This window comes from Pleurodeles waltl, chromosome 6 (assembly GCF_031143425.1).
Source record: "Pleurodeles waltl isolate 20211129_DDA chromosome 6, aPleWal1.hap1.20221129, whole genome shotgun sequence".
Classification (NCBI taxonomy): domain Eukaryota; kingdom Metazoa; phylum Chordata; class Amphibia; order Caudata; family Salamandridae; genus Pleurodeles; species Pleurodeles waltl.
Genome location: NC_090445.1, coordinates 1,596,729,498 through 1,596,746,964, shown reverse-complemented (window position 1 = coordinate 1,596,746,964; position 17,467 = coordinate 1,596,729,498). Strand labels below are relative to the sequence as shown.

At 43.2% G+C, this 17,467-nt stretch overlaps 1 protein-coding gene across 2 annotated transcripts in view; it reads right to left on the bottom strand.

Moving 5' to 3' along the window:
• Positions 1–5,160: 5,160 nt before the first annotated feature.
• RABL6 (RAB, member RAS oncogene family like 6) overlaps positions 5,161–17,467 on the bottom strand; it is a 383,686-nt gene continuing 371,379 nt past the window's right edge. For both annotated transcript variants that reach the window (XM_069241431.1, XM_069241432.1), the window contains exon 15: positions 5,161–6,304. In XM_069241431.1, the coding sequence (XP_069097532.1) occupies positions 6,107–6,304 (198 nt within the window). In that variant the 3' untranslated portion in view covers positions 5,161–6,106. The remainder of the gene's footprint in view (positions 6,305–17,467) is intronic.

Genomic DNA, 17,467 nt, shown 5'->3' with positions numbered 1-17,467 from the left:
AATGACATTTGGAAACTTTCATAACAAGAAGCCGCAGCCCGCTTAAGGCATAGAGATAAAAAAACATACAGAAAGCATTATTCATTGTAGATAATGGAATTAACACCTTGTCGAACAGCTTATACACTCTTAATAGGATAATTTTTTCTGCAATTGACATTACGCAAACTGATATGTCCTCTTTACTAAATGGACAGAGTGAACTCAGGCCCATTATGCAGTTGGATTGGACAGTACAGGCATTAAAAAATTGTGGCATTCCAAGGCATTACGTCAGGGCTAAGGACCTGTTTGCCGCATTTAATTTGACACGACAACAACAAATAACGGCTAAGAAAGAAGCTGCTTATATTATGCTGAACATCAACAAATTCGAAAAGTTGCCTTTTACTGTGGGGGAAACACCATCTTCAGTCTGGCTAATCCATGGGGTTATTAATCTGCCTATTTCAACGCTCCTATTCATATCCTGCTTGAAACACATTGCTATAGGCAGAAATTAAAGGCTGGGAGATAGTTACATTCATGAGGTGTGGCAGCTACCCTTTTTGTACAAATGTTTTAATGGCATGAAGACTTCTGTGAGCCATTCGATGGTTTGTAAATCGCTTTCCTTGCACGGAACTTGTAACGCTTCTGCAGCAAATTTGGCCTGTTATATGAAGGAAGTTTCTTCCCCCTTGATTCGACCAGCATTCCAGGGTCTCTCAACTGGAAGTTATGTTCTTCTAAACGGCTAGAGCTTCTGAGGAATGCGAGCCGAAATTGCCTACGTAGTTTCAGTCTTCCAAATTCTAACTTGTTGCGGTAACGTCCTTACCCCCCCTACGCAACAGGCGAAAGTAGCAGACATCTGGCCTCATATTTCTACTTGTAATGTACATTTTGACAAGCTGAGCAGACTTAAAGCTCTACTGTTTTAGATATATGTAACACTGACATATGCCTGCGAAACCTACTCTCAGCAAGGTCATCCCAGGAAATACAGTCCCTTTTAAATACAAGCTTTCCGAGACACTTTGGTGAGCTCTTGGGGTGAACATAATGTGTTCAATACTGCTGGGATTGTGAACTTCCTTAAGGCTGTTGGTTCTGGGTTCGTCAGCACTTTTTCTTCTATGTTTGGCATTATACCTTCAGCCATCCGCTCAATATTTTGGGGCATTTTGGGTGGATTCCCAATTACGTTGGCCTTAATTGGCAGCATTTTGCTGTTGCTATTTGTCATTGTATAGCCCATGGTTCGCTGCCTTTGGTGCCCCTTGGAACGTGCACTACAACTATGTCTTTCTACGCTGCGCTTACTTTCACCTGATGTTGATCTGTTGATGTTCTCGATGAGGGCTCATTACCAGGCATGCGCGTTCAGGGTGTGCTTGCTACGGGAAGCATCCTATGAGCTGCCCTTTGTGGATCAAATGCCTCTGGGCACTTCAACATCTGCCACTACATGGAATTCTACTGTCTCGGCTTGACCTGAGGTCTTGGAACAAGAGTGCTGTTTTATTTTCCTTTGCACTAATTTGGTTACATTAACATCTCCTGAAGTGGGATCTTTCCTTAATTCTATTGTCCTGGATTTAATTGGCACTTTTCAAAATGACAATATGATATCCGGCTTTTACTACAAAATAGTTATTTTTTCAAATTGACCATTTAGATTTAGACTACTTTCGTATACTATGCCTGTTAACTTGGACATTTATATATTTGCTTAATTTTTTATGTATTGCTGATTGGGGTTTCCTCTACACTTTGAACTGAAAAGGGGGGGGCTATTTTAATGAGCTTTTTATGGGCACGTTATTTTAGCCACAGGCCTGCGGCTTGTGCACTTTAGCCTAATAAGTTATTTATTAATTTTAATTTCTGCGCATAAGCTTCATTCTGCGGTAATGTTTTATTTCTTTTATCTCATACACTTTTAGCCTGCGAACAGTTTTCATTCTTCTTAGTAGGACATCTCGTTATGTACCCTGCTAAAGGCTGTACCCAATATTGTTGTCAGTACAAAGTACGAACAACTCAATCTTTGCTACTTCACAGGAAACATAAGTTCTTACTTTAAGACAGTTTTCTCAGATGTTATATTATAAAACATCCCTCTGCCCCCCAATACATTAGGGGGACAGTTCCAGCCAGAAAACTGCCACTGAATGCTGTCGCTTCACTGCAGCTGTCTAATGAGATTTGACATCTTTTCCACCTTCTCGGGACAGGACTCTCAGCAGACCAACAGCCCTTTTTGCTACTACCATGTTCAGGCATGGAAAATTGTGTCTTCCTAGGAATCCTGTAGGGCTAACACTTCTGTGCTCTAGCAGTACCTTAGTAGCGTAGGTAGGAATTCCAATCCTCCATTATCCTCAAACTATGTGGGGGCTTTTCTTATGTTTCACTTTCCTTGTCACCGCATTGCTATTATTATGTTTTAATATCCTAATGAACAAGTTACTTACCTTCGGTAACGCATTATCTGGTAGATACTTTATATAGCTGCAGATTCCTTACCTTAGAATATCCTGGCGTCAGCTTGGAGTCTGGAGTTTTTTGCTGAGAAGTACCCTGGGCGCACCGCCAGGTGACGTCATTCGGATCTGCGTCACGTTGTCGGTGTCACTGGAGCAGTCAGTGACATCACGATCGCCTTTAAATGCACCACCCCGGTGCGCTTACCTCAGTTCCTTTCCTTCTGTGCCGGTTAGGCACAGGTCTGGATTCGAGCTACTCTCTGCCTTTTTTCAGCCAGTTTGTCAATGCTTTTTCGAGTCTGTGAGAGGATGTCATCGAGGAAGACGGGGTTGAAGCCGTGTGGTGCACACTATCACGCCATATCGGTGACAGACCCCCATCAGGTATGTCTCTGGTGCCTCGACAGAGACCACGACTTGAAGTCGTGTTCCGACGCCAGGCCATGGTCCCTAAAGCTTTGAGAGAGAGAGAGAGAGAGAGCAGTGTCTGAAGATCATGGCGGCCTGGCAGTCGACTTTGGTTGGTGCAACTCATAGGAGGTCACGGTCCCGGTTCGAAGAGGAGGTCGCGGGACAGCTCCAGGAGCCCTAAGTCCTATTCTTCGCACTCGAGGTCCTCCAGGCACTCGGGGAAGAGGCACAAGAAGAAGTCTTTGACTTCAACACGACTGCCGGATGACGAGGTATCTTGGGAACATTGATGTTCTGAGCACAGTTCCGCGCAACAGATGCCAGAGCCGACTTCAGGTCCCGTCCCCCCCCCCCCCACCTTTCCAGGAGCCAGAGCGACCCCCACTCAACTCAGAGTGTTTACCAAGCCACGCGCCTTGTATTTGAGCAGGCCTCCCCGCTAATCTTCCTAATCATTGCAGTGTATGCTATTTTATCTAGAACGCTGTTGATTCAATGAAACACATTGAACCAATTTCTGCTTCTGTTTGTTTTTGCATGTGTGAGGCAAATGTACCAGAGAAAAGGCTGAGATGTGTTACACCACGATTTCCCTGAGAAATCAGAATGCCATGCGGAGGGCTGCCACAAATCACCACCACTTTTAGGTGTAGTTGAGGTACTGCTAGTTGGCCGGAAGTGTTAGACTGATAGTTGTCACACGGTGTGAAATTGGACTCAGTTCCCCCACAACCTGGTGGTGTTGCCGCCTGAATCCAGCAGTCTCATCATTATAATGAGAGCCAACACGATGACAGTGTCAGCAGTGCTGGAAATGCCATCAATGGAACAGGCTCTGGGGAAGGTAGCTGACTCGGAACCAGAGCCAATCTAGATCCAGAAACTGATCCTAAGTGCCTGACTGGGGCTGAGGGTGAACCTGCAAGCAGGAATCCAATGGAGGCTCCTGCTGAACTCATCATACCCGAAGGCACACAAGAGGGGTTGGCCTGCTCAAATAGAGAGACATGTCCTCAAACAATCCCTGTAGCTGGGTAGGGGTCGCTCCGGCTTTGGGAAATTCTGGGAGGTATGGAGCAGACCCAGATGCAGCATCTGCAGTTGACGTGTGGGAGCAGGGCCTAGATTTGTGGCGTTATTCCTGCGCCTCATCTGCAGATTTGGACTGGCACGGTGAAGTCAAAGAACGCTTAGACTTCTTGGACTGTTTAGATTTCATGTGTGACTTACCCGCTGATGACTTGGAGATTGATGATGATTTAAGGGAATGACTTCACAAGGCGGCCAGGGACATTCCTTGTGAGCAGGACCTGGAACGACACAGAGTCATCTGGCATAGGGCACCAAGAGCGGTACTTTCCAACATTTTACGGATCTTGTCTGATGCCTGGGGAATATTCTAACATAAGGAATCTGCAGCTAAAATAAGAAATCTGCAGATATTCTAAGGTAAGGAATCTGCTCTCTAGAGCTGCGTTTGGCTTGCTAATGTAATTTATGTGCAGAATGTCCAGTGCTTTGGCTTGTGCACTTTTGCTCAAATCAGAAGTTCTAAGTAGCAAAACTAACACAGTGAGACAGTTTGCTAGAAATGGATAGATTATAGAACCAATTTTGAGTTTCTGCAGAAACTTTAGTATTCCTCAAAGGTGAGATAATGGACACATTTACTTCACAGTGAACAAATCATGAAATCTTACTTTTGTAGCTCTGGTACTAAGCAAGCCCAAATATTTATTATTGTGTTGTTACTGGTGCCAGAAGGTCCAATCTGCAGGGTAAATGAAAGAAGGGTTCAAATATAAAACAACAAATATATAATTTATTTGCTCCTATGCAGTGCCGAGCAGCCTGAAACTGCAATAATTGCAAACCGAAAAAGAGAGCTGATACACTAAATACACACCTGATTAAAGGAATCAGAGGCAGAGCGTGTATTGCACTCCTAAAATGTGGATAACTTCAGGAAAGAGAACTGAAAAGCTCAAACTTAAAACACTGGGGAAAAATGTAGACCAAAACAATGGTCTTCTCTGAGACAAACACAAGAATTAGCCATTATGAGTCAGACCTGCTGCTTTCAATTATTTCTATCTGATGGGAATGTTTTAAACTAAATACTTATCAGAAAAGATACAAAAATAACACTAGTGTACTTGTATATATGTGGCAGAGCTTACAATGGCAGCTGCTGATGCCAAAAGTCAACAAGCACATTGTCATTTGTTAAAAAGGCTTTACCAACAACCACGAGTATCACAACATTTGCTAGAAAAGGTAGAGGAGTGAGGCCAACTTTATTTGCCACCTATGTTTTCAAAGTGAAGGTGTACAGGTAAATCACATTTCAGTGCTGTTTACGAAGAGGTCAATAAATTCAGGATACAAACGGAGGAATGTGATTGACTCAGGATGATGGAGTGCTGCTGGTATCAAGCACTTCTGAAAACAGTCTATTTTCATACATTTCATGATTGCTTCAAGACAGCGGGATACTTTGCATTACCAAGCAATGATTGTAGTTCAAGGCAAAGGAGGAATGTTGCACTCCATATATCCTTTATCATAATTTCAGCTGAAAGTTGTGGTTATGCTGCACAAGAACAAAACCAGTCATGTTTAATGTAACCGTTGAGCAGGAAGACATCAGGCAATAGTATCGGTCTCAAAGATTTCATGCTCTTAATTTAGAATGCATTGCAGCTTGATTTATAAGTTACTCATGTTTGTGGTCAGCAGCAATGGTGGACTGAACTTTTCAGTCAAGGAATTCAAAAGGACATAGCTCCAGAGTGCCTCACCAATAATGATGTATTTCTGTTGGTCCAAAAAATCCCACTGGTTTGTGAAAAGCAGTATTAACTATAGACCAGAAATAAATGCTGTGAAAAAAAAGGCATGACAAATGCAAATCTCCAACCTCCCTTCCCACACTCAACATAAAACCCAGCATCCCCATTTCCTGACTGTTCACTGTGAAGAAAAAGGAATAACAGAGGAGAGAGGTGTCACACTGTCACATTGAACAATAGCCAGAAGCTTTTGTTTTAGTTTTTCTTGTTAGTGCGGATGGGTTCCAAAGAAACCAAACGTTTGAGAGCTGCATTATCTCAGAACTCATACCGCCTCACTCTGCACTCATTTGGTGGACAGAGAGAGCAACAGCCCTGCAAACAGAAAGGTATGCTGGATGGTGAGAGCTTGATAATTCCAAGGAGCAGGCTTTAAAGTTCTTCATAGTCCCCTCCAGTTCGAGCTTTGACCATTGTGTCTCTACCTCCCAGGAACGCCTCCAGTTCATCAAATTCATTATTCTCCTTGGTTTTCTTCTTCCGTTTCTTCTTGTCCTCTTTGTCTTCCTCTTTACCCTTGGCCTTCTTAGGTTTGCTTTTCTTTTTACCAGTCTTGTCTTCCTCTTGAGGCTACAAATGACAAAAAAAAACATAGATAAATTCAAAGATAAATCACTTGAATCATTCATCTTATGGATGTAGTCGTGCACTTAAGTCAGATGCGGTGCTAGAGGAACCTCAGATTCTACTTTAATAAATCCTGTGACTACAGCTCAGAGAGTTTTCTTACAGAATAACAAAAAAGAAAACTTTGCAGGGGATGACTCAGGGAATGGAAAGAATCCATGGATAACAAAAATTGGTTTTAAGTGCCCTCTAATAGCCAGGTGACTTTCAAGAACAGTTAGTGTAGTTGGAATATGTTCCTTTGCACTAAGATGCTAAAGCTGCCTATTCTATGCTTGATAAAAAAAACAGGAGGGGTAGTGACAGAGTTTTAAAGCATTGGCCAAATGGATCAAGCGGTGCTATATTTGAAAGTATGATGCTAATAGCGTTTTGGGTCTGCTTTGTCTTTGAAAATCAGGTGTTAAACTCATCATGTGCTTTTGAAAGATAATGCTGTGCCTCTGTATTGGGGTCGTGTTTTCGTTCTGAGTTTAGGCATCCATTAAGCCCTCAGCATTTAATATGGAAAAAAGTGGAACATTTGAAAGAGGTTTTTGCAGTAGTCAAATATATAACAAATGTCTTAATTGGAAAGGGGGGAATAGCTCTGTAAAAAACTTCGCCCTAGAGATTGTGATAAGATATGAGATTTCTGGCAAGACAAAACTGATAGCGAGCTACTTTTTATAACTTCACTTAATCATAACCTGGTGCGCCAAAGTCAAAGATAACGCAAAGATTCTTTGATCCCAGAAGGGAACAATATAATGGAAGTGCTCTTAAGATGGTATGTCCACCAGCTCTAGAGTCAGACGGATGATCATGTTTCCACCGGGGATGCGGACATTGGCTCTGATGAAGGAAAGCTTGCACCTAGGGTCCGATGGACTTGAGGATATTGGTGTAAGTACCTAAGACTGTCGACCATATAGAGATCTCTGCCTGGGCAGCAGAGATCTTAAAATATGGTGGGTGGTAGTCCACCAAAGGAGCAGAGGTTAGTGCCTCCGCTCCTCAAGCGAATGTCGAGCCTCCCACTAAACTCTAAATAGGGCCATTAGTTCTATTTAAGCTCTACGCAAAAGAGGAAAAAAACGCAAAAACAAACTAGATCATACTTCAAGAGAATAAGTGTGACTTTTAGTTAGAAGCGCATGTTAACAGAATTTCTTTTCCCACCTTGTCCTACCCTGAAATCAATATAACGTCTGCAACATAAAAAGGTCCAATTGACTATTTCAGGATTTTGAAATCTCATTTTGTGGCATTACAGAAATGATTCTGATTTGAAGTGCATCTGAAATAAGAGTATGTCAGGTATAAACTGTGCGACTAATAATGAGTTAAACCTCTAGCCTGATGGCACCCACTTTTTTCAACAAGGCTGCTGCACCTCCTCCATCTCCTCACCACTGAGCTGCATTTAAAAATGCTTATAATAAAAAGTAGAATTTGGGTCCACAGGACGAGAAAGAACCCCCAAAAGTCAATCAGCATCAATCTGCTTATACTGGGCTTAATCCCCCTTCTGCAGATGTCTCCTCCTTTCAATGGGCAACACAGAAGAAAGTCCTAGAACAATACTTGACTATTACACTGTTGTCGTCTAGAGGAGTTGAGTCAGTAATGTGTCAGTGACCCTGCCACAAACCCTCCATCTTTATGTACTTTTAATGTGGGTTAAATTGTGGCTGTTACAGAAGTGGACCTCCTATGGTCCACAAAAGGAGTGCGTTCTGTCAGCTGACTGAGACGGTGATGATCTGAACTTTAGTCTGGATTTCTGCTGTAGGGAACCTAAAGATGTTTTAAAGGTTGCAGAAGTAATGTGACCTAAAGACGGAAAACAAATGCATAACAAAAAATCTGGAGGTCAAAATGGTAAACAAATGGATAAAAAAAGAGAACATGGTCAAGATACTAGGACTGCACCTGATATCTCTCCACTCCCTCAACAACTAACAGAAGAGCTAGATGTGTCCTATCAATCTATATGTGCTTATGCCCACGTCCTTATGTAAAAAAACAGAATGAAAAAATCCTGAAGTTATAGTGGTGCAGAAAGCTTATCATCAGTACAAAGCCGTGGGCATTTGGTCAAAATAAACACAAAACACTGTCTAAAATTCATTAAAAAAAGGAGCATCGCAAGATAAAGAGAAGTGTCCTCTTTGCTCATAAGGGATAAGCAAAGCAACATCCTTTAGGAAAGCAGAGCAAGGACTTTAGACAATACATTGCTGCTCAGTTCTAGGGCTCTTGAAAATGCTTACTAAAATGCACAAAACATAAGGCACAAGTCAACCACTATTTGGTAGACCCCTGGGATTTGCAAAAATAGAGTGTTTTCTGCAGAAGTAAACATGTTTTCTATCCCAGTGAAAAGTCAAAATTCACAATCCACTCATCTGTCAGTATGCCACATATAATCTCTGGTGGCCTGTATGGCGTTGTTATATCTTGCATATTAATACCATGAAACCTTGTCAACAGGATCAATGGAGCTAGCAAATTGGGGATTGTGAAGACAAGTTGAGTGACTCTAGCAGTTTTACAAGCACTCTTATGGTAAATAGTAATCAAGGAGTATTCTCCATATGAAACATCAGTCTACTCGCGCTCAGAGCGGTACATCCAACTTTGAGGTCTTATCAGTCATTCTTAGCTAGTTCTTTTCTGATACAGATAACACTACAACAAAGTACTACTCTAATAGGCAAAGAGAACAAGTTTAAGGTTAGTATCAATCAAAGTCTAATATGGCACTGGCCTTTGGCTCCATAACTAATAATCTACCTGTTGTGGAGAATGCTGAAATAGAAATTAGACAGACTCAAGAAGTTAATTAATGGGTCCTGAACAATGAAGCTCTGTGTGAATTGATTAAAGGTGGGGGCTATCAACAGTCTAATTTGTAAACCCAAACATAAAAAACATTTCTAAACTTTGCATCCAGGTACCTCAAACGTCACCAACAGTTCCACTTTGAACAACTAACATTCTGTACATTTTAGTCCTCATATCTGTGGTGACAGTCATTATCAAGTTTAGACATGTGAAACAGAAAAATAGTGATTACAACACAACAGTGGGTCTCAAATCCCCTTTATGTGCCAGACAGGTAAAAAAGAGACTTTGTTGCAGTATGCATCACTAGTCCAGACTCCCGAAGCAAGGCTGTCCAACTCAGCCTACCAATCATTCTAACTTAATCCGTAAGAGCATCAGGTGCTAAACCCACAACACAATTTCATACTTTCTTAAAGCATCTGGTGTCAGGGCTTCATTAAACAGTACTGGAATTTCATCACAAAACACAAAAAAGTACACAGGGAAAAGGACATAGCGATAGAAATTACAAAAGATCAGTGGGCAGCGCTATGGAGGAGAATTCTGAGAATGGCCACTTGAGTTAAGAGTAGAGGTACAGTATGTGTGATAATGAGTTACAACTACCTGACCCAATATAAAATGTGCAACGTGTACCCAGCGGGGGAAAAAAAAACCAAAAAACAGATTGGAAGCACTCTGAAGGAATGAAAAAATAAATTTTAGATATATAACATGTTACTTACCCAGTAAGCATCTGTTTGTGGCAAGTAGTGCTGTAGTATCACATGCTCTGCATACTTCTGCCACCTAGTGTTGAGTCCAGAAGGATACAACTTGTTTTTGTTTAAAAGTCTTTCGAGTCACAGGACATTGTCTCCTCCTCCTATGTGCAAGGTGCATGATTCTCAACTCTTCAGATTGTTTTATCACAGTTGGTGATGAATGGAGTGTAATGGAAAGGTAGATAACTTATAGGATCATGCATGAAAATGCGTATTATGTACTTTAACAGCCACAGGTGACCTGGTGAGGTGGGGGGGTGCATGCGAATCTACAGTACTACATGCAACAAACAGATGCCTACTAGGTAAGTAACATGTTATATATCTAAAATGTATTTTTTTATTCCTGATTCAGTTGCTTAGAAAGCCCTACACATGTTAGAGGTAAAAAGAGCACTTATGTTTTATATTGATAGAACTAAAAATGCTAGAAAGACTAAACAACTTGTTGTTGCTTTTTCATCCACACATAAAGGTTTTCCTATAACTCAATCCACTGTAGCAAGATTGATTGTTAAATGTATCCAAACTTGTAATGCAAAAGCTAAAAGGCCACTACCTATTACCCCTAAAGCACATTCAACACGTAAGAAAGGTGTATCTATAGCATTTATAGGCAACATAACTTTAGCTGACATTTGTAAGACATGGTCAACACCACACACTTTCGCCAAACACTATTGTGTGGATGTTTTAGCACGCCAAGAATCCAATGTAGGACAAGCAGTACTACATACTTTATTCTAAAATATTGCCACACCCACAGGATAGCCACCGTATTTATGGAGGCACTGCTTTTCAGTCTATGCAGAGCATTTGTATCCACAGCTACACATGCCATCAAACATATATATATATATACCCACCCATGTAGAGGCATTATGCACCTATTAGCCTCAGGGGAGCTATCAAGGGGTCATAGCAGCAGGAGGGGTCTCACAGAGTGCCCTCTCACGATTTCTCAATGCCATGCTGAGCAAAATTCAACAGCACATAAGATTCCCCAACACCCCACAGGAATTACTACAGACAAAATTTGATTTCCACCAGATTGCCCAGATCCCACATGTCATAGGTGCCATCGATGGGACACATGTAGCAATCTGTCCACCATCAGCCACCGAGTATGTTTATCGGAACCGTAAGAACCATCATTCCATAAACATACAAGTGATTAGCAATGTCTCCAATATCATTACCGATCTCGTGGCCAGATACCCAGGTAGCACACAACTCGTACCTCTTTTGCCACAGCGGAATTCACACAAGACTACTAGCTGGAGAGTTTGGCGAAGGATATCTACTGGGTAATTTGACAGTTGACAATGTTGCATTGATGTAAATGTGACGTCAGATATCACAAGTACTCATTTTACTCTTTCCATTCCAGGAGACAGTGTCTACGCAGTCCAGACCTATAAACTGACCCAGAAGACAGGAGCAGGCAGCAGACGGCAGGCAAAGACGTGCTGACATCACGGGCAACCATTTCTGATGTAAGTAATGACAACACCACCTCAATTTTATGTATTTCTGTAGTAAGCATCTTTATTACCTTGACTTCGAGTAACATATGTATCAATAGGACATAGCTATGCACTATAGGCAAACATGTGTGAGTAACAGTGTCACACTATTAGCATCATAGTATAACTTTAATGCTACATGTTAAGGTAGTCCCCTGTAGCCCTCATCATTACTTCCTACGTCCACGCACTCCACTTGAGGGTTCAGTGGCTTCACTGGCACCTCTTGTAGCAGGTTCCAAGACAGTACTGTGTCTGGTACTTCAACGCCTAGGTTACATCACTGGGGCTGTAAGACTGCTGAGGCTAGAGGCCTCCTCACTATCCCCACCACCAAGTTCACTATTTGTAGCACTGTATGCTGTCTGCATTGCATCAAGAACATTGGTTATTTGTGCCAATCCCTGTGCAACGTCCCGAATGCAATGTGCCATCTCCACCTGTATGCCCACAGCACGTCATGATATCCAGGCAGTTGAGCTAGCGAGCCGATTGACCGATCTGCAGAACCCATCAAACCTTCTCATAAATTGGTGATGGCACCTACGGTGGCTGACACGCGCTCCTGCTGAATCACAGTGCAGAGTTCCCTAATGGCGTTTGTCAACTCCTTTGTGTTTTCTGCTGTTATTTGCTGTCCCTCATTCAGAGACTCCAACTGCTTGTGCTGTAATACCATATTGTCACTGTGAGACACCAACTGCCTGTGCATTGAACTCATGTGTTTGCATTGCAGGCGCTGCACTTTCAGCATGGAAGTTTCAAGGCCTCCAAAGATTGATGAGCCCTCTTCTTTCATCTGTGCACTGTATGCCTGCATTGTGACACCTCCTGAGGGGAGTTGACTGACTGGTGTTTGAGTTGGACTGTGGCTGTGTTTCGCCATCCCCCACATTTCCACCTTCTGCTGCTTCAGGGCCTTGGACATCTACAACGACAATGTGCAGCATGTAATTTATGAATATTTCACAAAATGTTGCACAATAGTAATGACTGCACACTAACATCGTATCACTGTGAGTTGTTTGTGTTGTTCCCCTGTGTGGATGTACACTAACTTGCTACATATGTGGGATTAGCACTTTAGGAGTGTGGACTACCACTCCCTTAAGTCATTGTTACGTTGTGTGTAGGATGTGGCTTGGGCTACCAATCACAAAGCATCGAGCTAATTGCTATTTTCTATGGGGCATTTGTACATGCACATATGGGGATACACATAATTCCTAGCCTTACCTTTGCTGGGTGTCCCTGAGGTGTCAATGTCAGTGACACCACTGACAGCTTCAGGAAGCAGTGTGGACTCCACCATGTCTTCCATTGGTGTAGACGGTGTCTGGGTGGGTGGTCCTCCTCCAGTGCTCCTTGCCTCCTTTAGCCTGCTGGCCACCCTCTCTTTGGCACGGGAACGCAAGCCGTACCATCGCTTGCGTATCTCCTCAACAGAGCACTGCGCAACATCCACTGCGCATATTTTGGTCTGGATTTCCACAGTTTCCTCTTTTCACTTTCAGGTACCTGAAGTGAGTTCTTCCCAAAAGGTTTGTTGTGGTTCCTTAAACCATCCTCAGTGAGCACCTCCAATTCCTGCTCACCGAATTTGAGCTTGTGCTTCCTGTCTCCTTTCTCCTTCACATTCCCATCATTGGCCATGTTACAGTTTGGTCCTGGATGGCTCACACAACTGTCTCCCTGGTGCTGTGTCTCTCTGCCTGCTCCTGTGGGTGTGGCTCCTGGTAACAGCATGGATTGACTAACTTCTTGGTTGTGATGTCATCAGCCTGTTTAAGTTTGCCGTTTTCGCAATTTGTGATTTTCAAATCTCCATTTGCAATTTTTTTTGCAATTTGGTAATTGCAATTTTAAGGAATCGCTATTAATTTTGATACATCCCATTTTGCATTTCTAAAATAGCGATTTCTTAAAATTCACTATTTAAGAAATGCAAACCAGGAGTTTGATACATCTGGCCCATGGCTTCAGCCGAGTCCCAAATTGGCTGACAACACTTCAATGGCTTCTGCTGCATGAGATCGAGGCGGGTCGCAAATCCTTTGTGTCCCTAGATATAAAAATTAGTTTTTCCTTTAATTTCTCAAAAAATACTGAACAAAATTACACCAAAACAAATAATTTTGCTTTCTGCACCAGGACCTACCTTCCTGCCAAAATGTAATTCTGTCCAGAAGTTTTTGCACTATTGCTGTTCAAAATCTCTATGGAAAAATGAATGGGGAAAACGTGTTTTGATACCCCCTTTTTTTTCGCCCCCCCCTTATCAGTAACAAATCAAAAGACTTCAGAAGATTAAGAAGAGGGATTTGATAGTTGGGTGAAACATCAGCAACCCGAACTACCACCCCGTTAACATTAAAGAAATAAAAGGTAAACAAACCCCCTTTTGATGGGGTGGCTGGTACGTGATAAGTAGCATATCCATTTAAATAAGGTGCATCCAATAACCAAGTCTTGGCAACAGATGAATAAATGCTGTTCCGTTATCATTAGCCAGTCTAGATTTTCCATTTTAGACTGTAGGCCAGCCACATTCCAAGACATGATACCGGCATTCTTCACCCAAGAGACTTTAACTACTTCTGATGGCCCATTATTGGTTGGAGGAGCCCAAACTACTTTGAATGTACCCACTGTGGCCACTTTATTTGGAGAAAGTCAGTCTATTAGTTCAAGTGAGCTTCAGGCCTCAAATCTGTTTGAAAGTGGAAGAGGGAATTGATGTAAAACCTGGGGGAGGGAGGCTGCCAGAGGCCCAGCTCCGCTGCAGGTGAGTAAGAATGGAATTACATGGATATGTTGATCTCCCATTACAAAAAGGCCAACTGCTGCACTCTGAAAGACCGTAATTGAGATGCTAACTATACAAATCGATGGAATAAGGCACAAACTATATTTGGGATCCTAAAGTTTATTATTATACAGTCACTGCTTGTTGATTTAGGAGTCAGACCAATCCATGCAAACCTCTCTACAGTAGTGAACTCTCTGAACAGGTCTGTCCTCCAGCTGAAGTGCTTCTTTAGCTAGCATGAGACTTTATTTAAAAGGGAAACATGAGATCCAGACTGTTGCATTTCCAGTGTTGGAAATTTTTCATAAAATATTTATAAATGGCACCAGTTGTTCTATGCCCATGACAACTTTCGGCATTCCCCACACAAGCTTGGTATTGGTGTGATAGAATTTGAATCAAACGGCAGGTTGGCAGGTAGCCCCCTGGACTGCTCTGAAGTGGCTAATATAGATAGAGGGTGGACCAGCGATGGAGACCAAGCCAGAGGACCTCCGCCAGGCTGCATCATTATATCAGACAGCTTTCCTACAGCCGAGCAAAGGTCATCAAGCTTTTTTTTCCCCCAAAAAGTATTTTTCCAGGTTAGGTTTTTGTTTTTCTGTCCTTTGGCTGGCAGGATATTAGCAGTGATCAATGAGGGAATTGAACTAACATTTTCTATGCCAGTGGGAATATCCTACTTTTTTTTTTTTTTTTTTGGAAGATTGACTAAGTGTTGGATACTCAAGTACTGTTAGTATTTGAGAGTCTCGAGCAACGCAGGGGATTTAAATCAGAACTTGGTTTACAAAGGCATTCTATGCCTCCTAAAACAGTGTTACCTCCAGCAGGTTCCTTAACCAGTTCTTCATGCACTGATACCATAGTATCTGTTGTAAACTCTCTAGCATTACCCTCCATTAGGCCAGACTTCTCAAAGTGGAGCCCATCCTCGCTTCCACCTGACCTATCTCAACAGCTCCCATGACAGAAGATAAATAATTAGTTATCAACTTAGAGCACATCCCCTTTGTTTGAGTCTACAACTAAGTGGCTTTTGCTTACCCACTGGTATATTGCTCAATAAACAATGCAAAATAAAAATACAACTTCAGTCCTACTTGTTTCAAGCAGAAATCCAAAACTGAATCAGGGGAACAGAGCCAAGAGACGAGGCTCAACCCAGCCCCTTTCTGACTCTGATGGGCACAGACGGGCCTTCTCTTGCCCCAGGCACACGCCTGGCATGTCCTACGCACGTCCCGCAATACGGGAACGATTAAGTTTTTTAATGGAGCACCTCCAGGCACATTATCAGGTGCACAGGATGAGCCCCAGAGCAGGCCAGGACCTGGAGTCCCCTTCACTAGTTGCAGCGGGTCACCAACTTCAAGAGCCAATTTGGAAGTTTGACCTGCTGAGGATTGGGGTGCCGGACCGTGCAGTGATTTTGTGTAAGAAGGTCCAGCCTGTTGGGGAGCTTCTTGTGGGGAACGAGAGAGGTCCAGCAGGGTGGACTACCATGGCTGGTGTGCCCATGTTGGAGCCACTAAGCTGAGAGTAAGGGATGTCTGCTTCAGCCCCCAGACTACGAACAGAAGGCGTGGGAGAGGAAGCAAAGTGTGGGGAAATATCACTGACTTGTTCGTCCACAGTGCATGGCTGTGGGTGTGGTAACCTGGCATCGAGGTTTGGGAATTTTGCATTTTCGAAGTTGGAGAACCGAACTATTTGATGATACTCCCCTCCACCATCCCCCCCCAGAGGAAGTACAAGAGTTGTTGATGTGTCAGGTCAGCAAGATCATTGTCCACCCTGGTAATGTGTTGGAGAAGCAGATGCAGTCTGTTATGTATCGCCCAGCACCAAATGCACTGGCCTACTGCTGACAGCTAGGTGGAATGTGTGCCTCCTTGTTTCTGCAGGTAGACACTGGCAGTCATGTTGTCTGTGAGTACTAAGGCTGTCTTGTTCTGAATAAAAGAGCAGAATGCCCAAAGGTCGAGGTGAATAGCCAGCAGTTCCAGTTGACTGATGTGAAAGGACTGTTGGGCTGAGGACCACATTCTGTGAAAAGTAAGGTGATTGAGATGCTCAACCGAGCCAGTCAGTGAGCCATCCAAGGTGATGATGACCTGCGGAACCGGGTCAAGGCAGGGCCATCCTTGCATTAGGTTGTGTGTGTTTCACCAGTGTAGACAGCAACATGTGCTGCTCCCCCACCAAGATCCTCTAGATGGTGCTAGGCACTCTTGCAACAGGAGCACGTGCAAACTGGAATGAGGAACTATGGCTATGCAGGATGCCATCATTCCTAGCAAGTGCATCATCATTCTAACAGTTACCCGGTTATCCAGCTGAAAAAGAGGCAGTAGGTTATGGAAGGTTTGCACTCACACAAGGCTAGGGCAAGCTTTCCTAACCGTGAGTCCAATATGGAACAGAGAAAGGGCTGTACTTGAAGGGGTTGGAGGTGTGACTTCATCAAGTTGATGGTGAAACCTAGACTGCGCAAGGTGTGGATGGTGGAATGTGCAAAGCATTGTTGGGGCTTGGCGCTCTTGATTAACCAGCTGTCCAGGTGAGGGAACACATGTATGCTGCTCCACCAGGGATGAGCTGCTAACTCAGCCAAACATTTTGTAAAAACCCTGGGAGCCTTGGAAACCCTGAAAGGGAACACTCTGAATTGGAAATTCAGTCCACTTACCATGAACCGCCAGTATCTACAATGTGCTGGAGGAATGGGGATGTGGAAGTAGATGTCCATGAGATCAAGGGCAGTCATTAAGTCGCCTTGTTGCAGCAGAGGAATAACATCTTGCAGGCTCACCATATGAAAGTGCTCTGACAGAATTTACCTGTTGAGAGGTCGAGGATGGGTCTAAGGGAACCTCCTTTTTGGGGATAAAGAAGTACAGGAGTACACCACCCTTTCTGTGGCAGAACTGGCTCTATAGCTTTTTTGGTAATTAGGACTCGTATCTCCTCTTGCAGGAACCACAGATGGTCTGGGGACAGTTTGTGTCGGTAGGGGGGATGTTAGGTGATGGTTGAATGAGTTCAAGACAGTCGGAGACGGTCCCTTTCTATATGTCAAGAACTCAACAGTGGAAGATGATTTCTGCCCAACGGGGTAGAAATCCCTAACCTTCCCCCAAACAGGTGTTGTGTAGTTGGGGGGAGTGGGGGA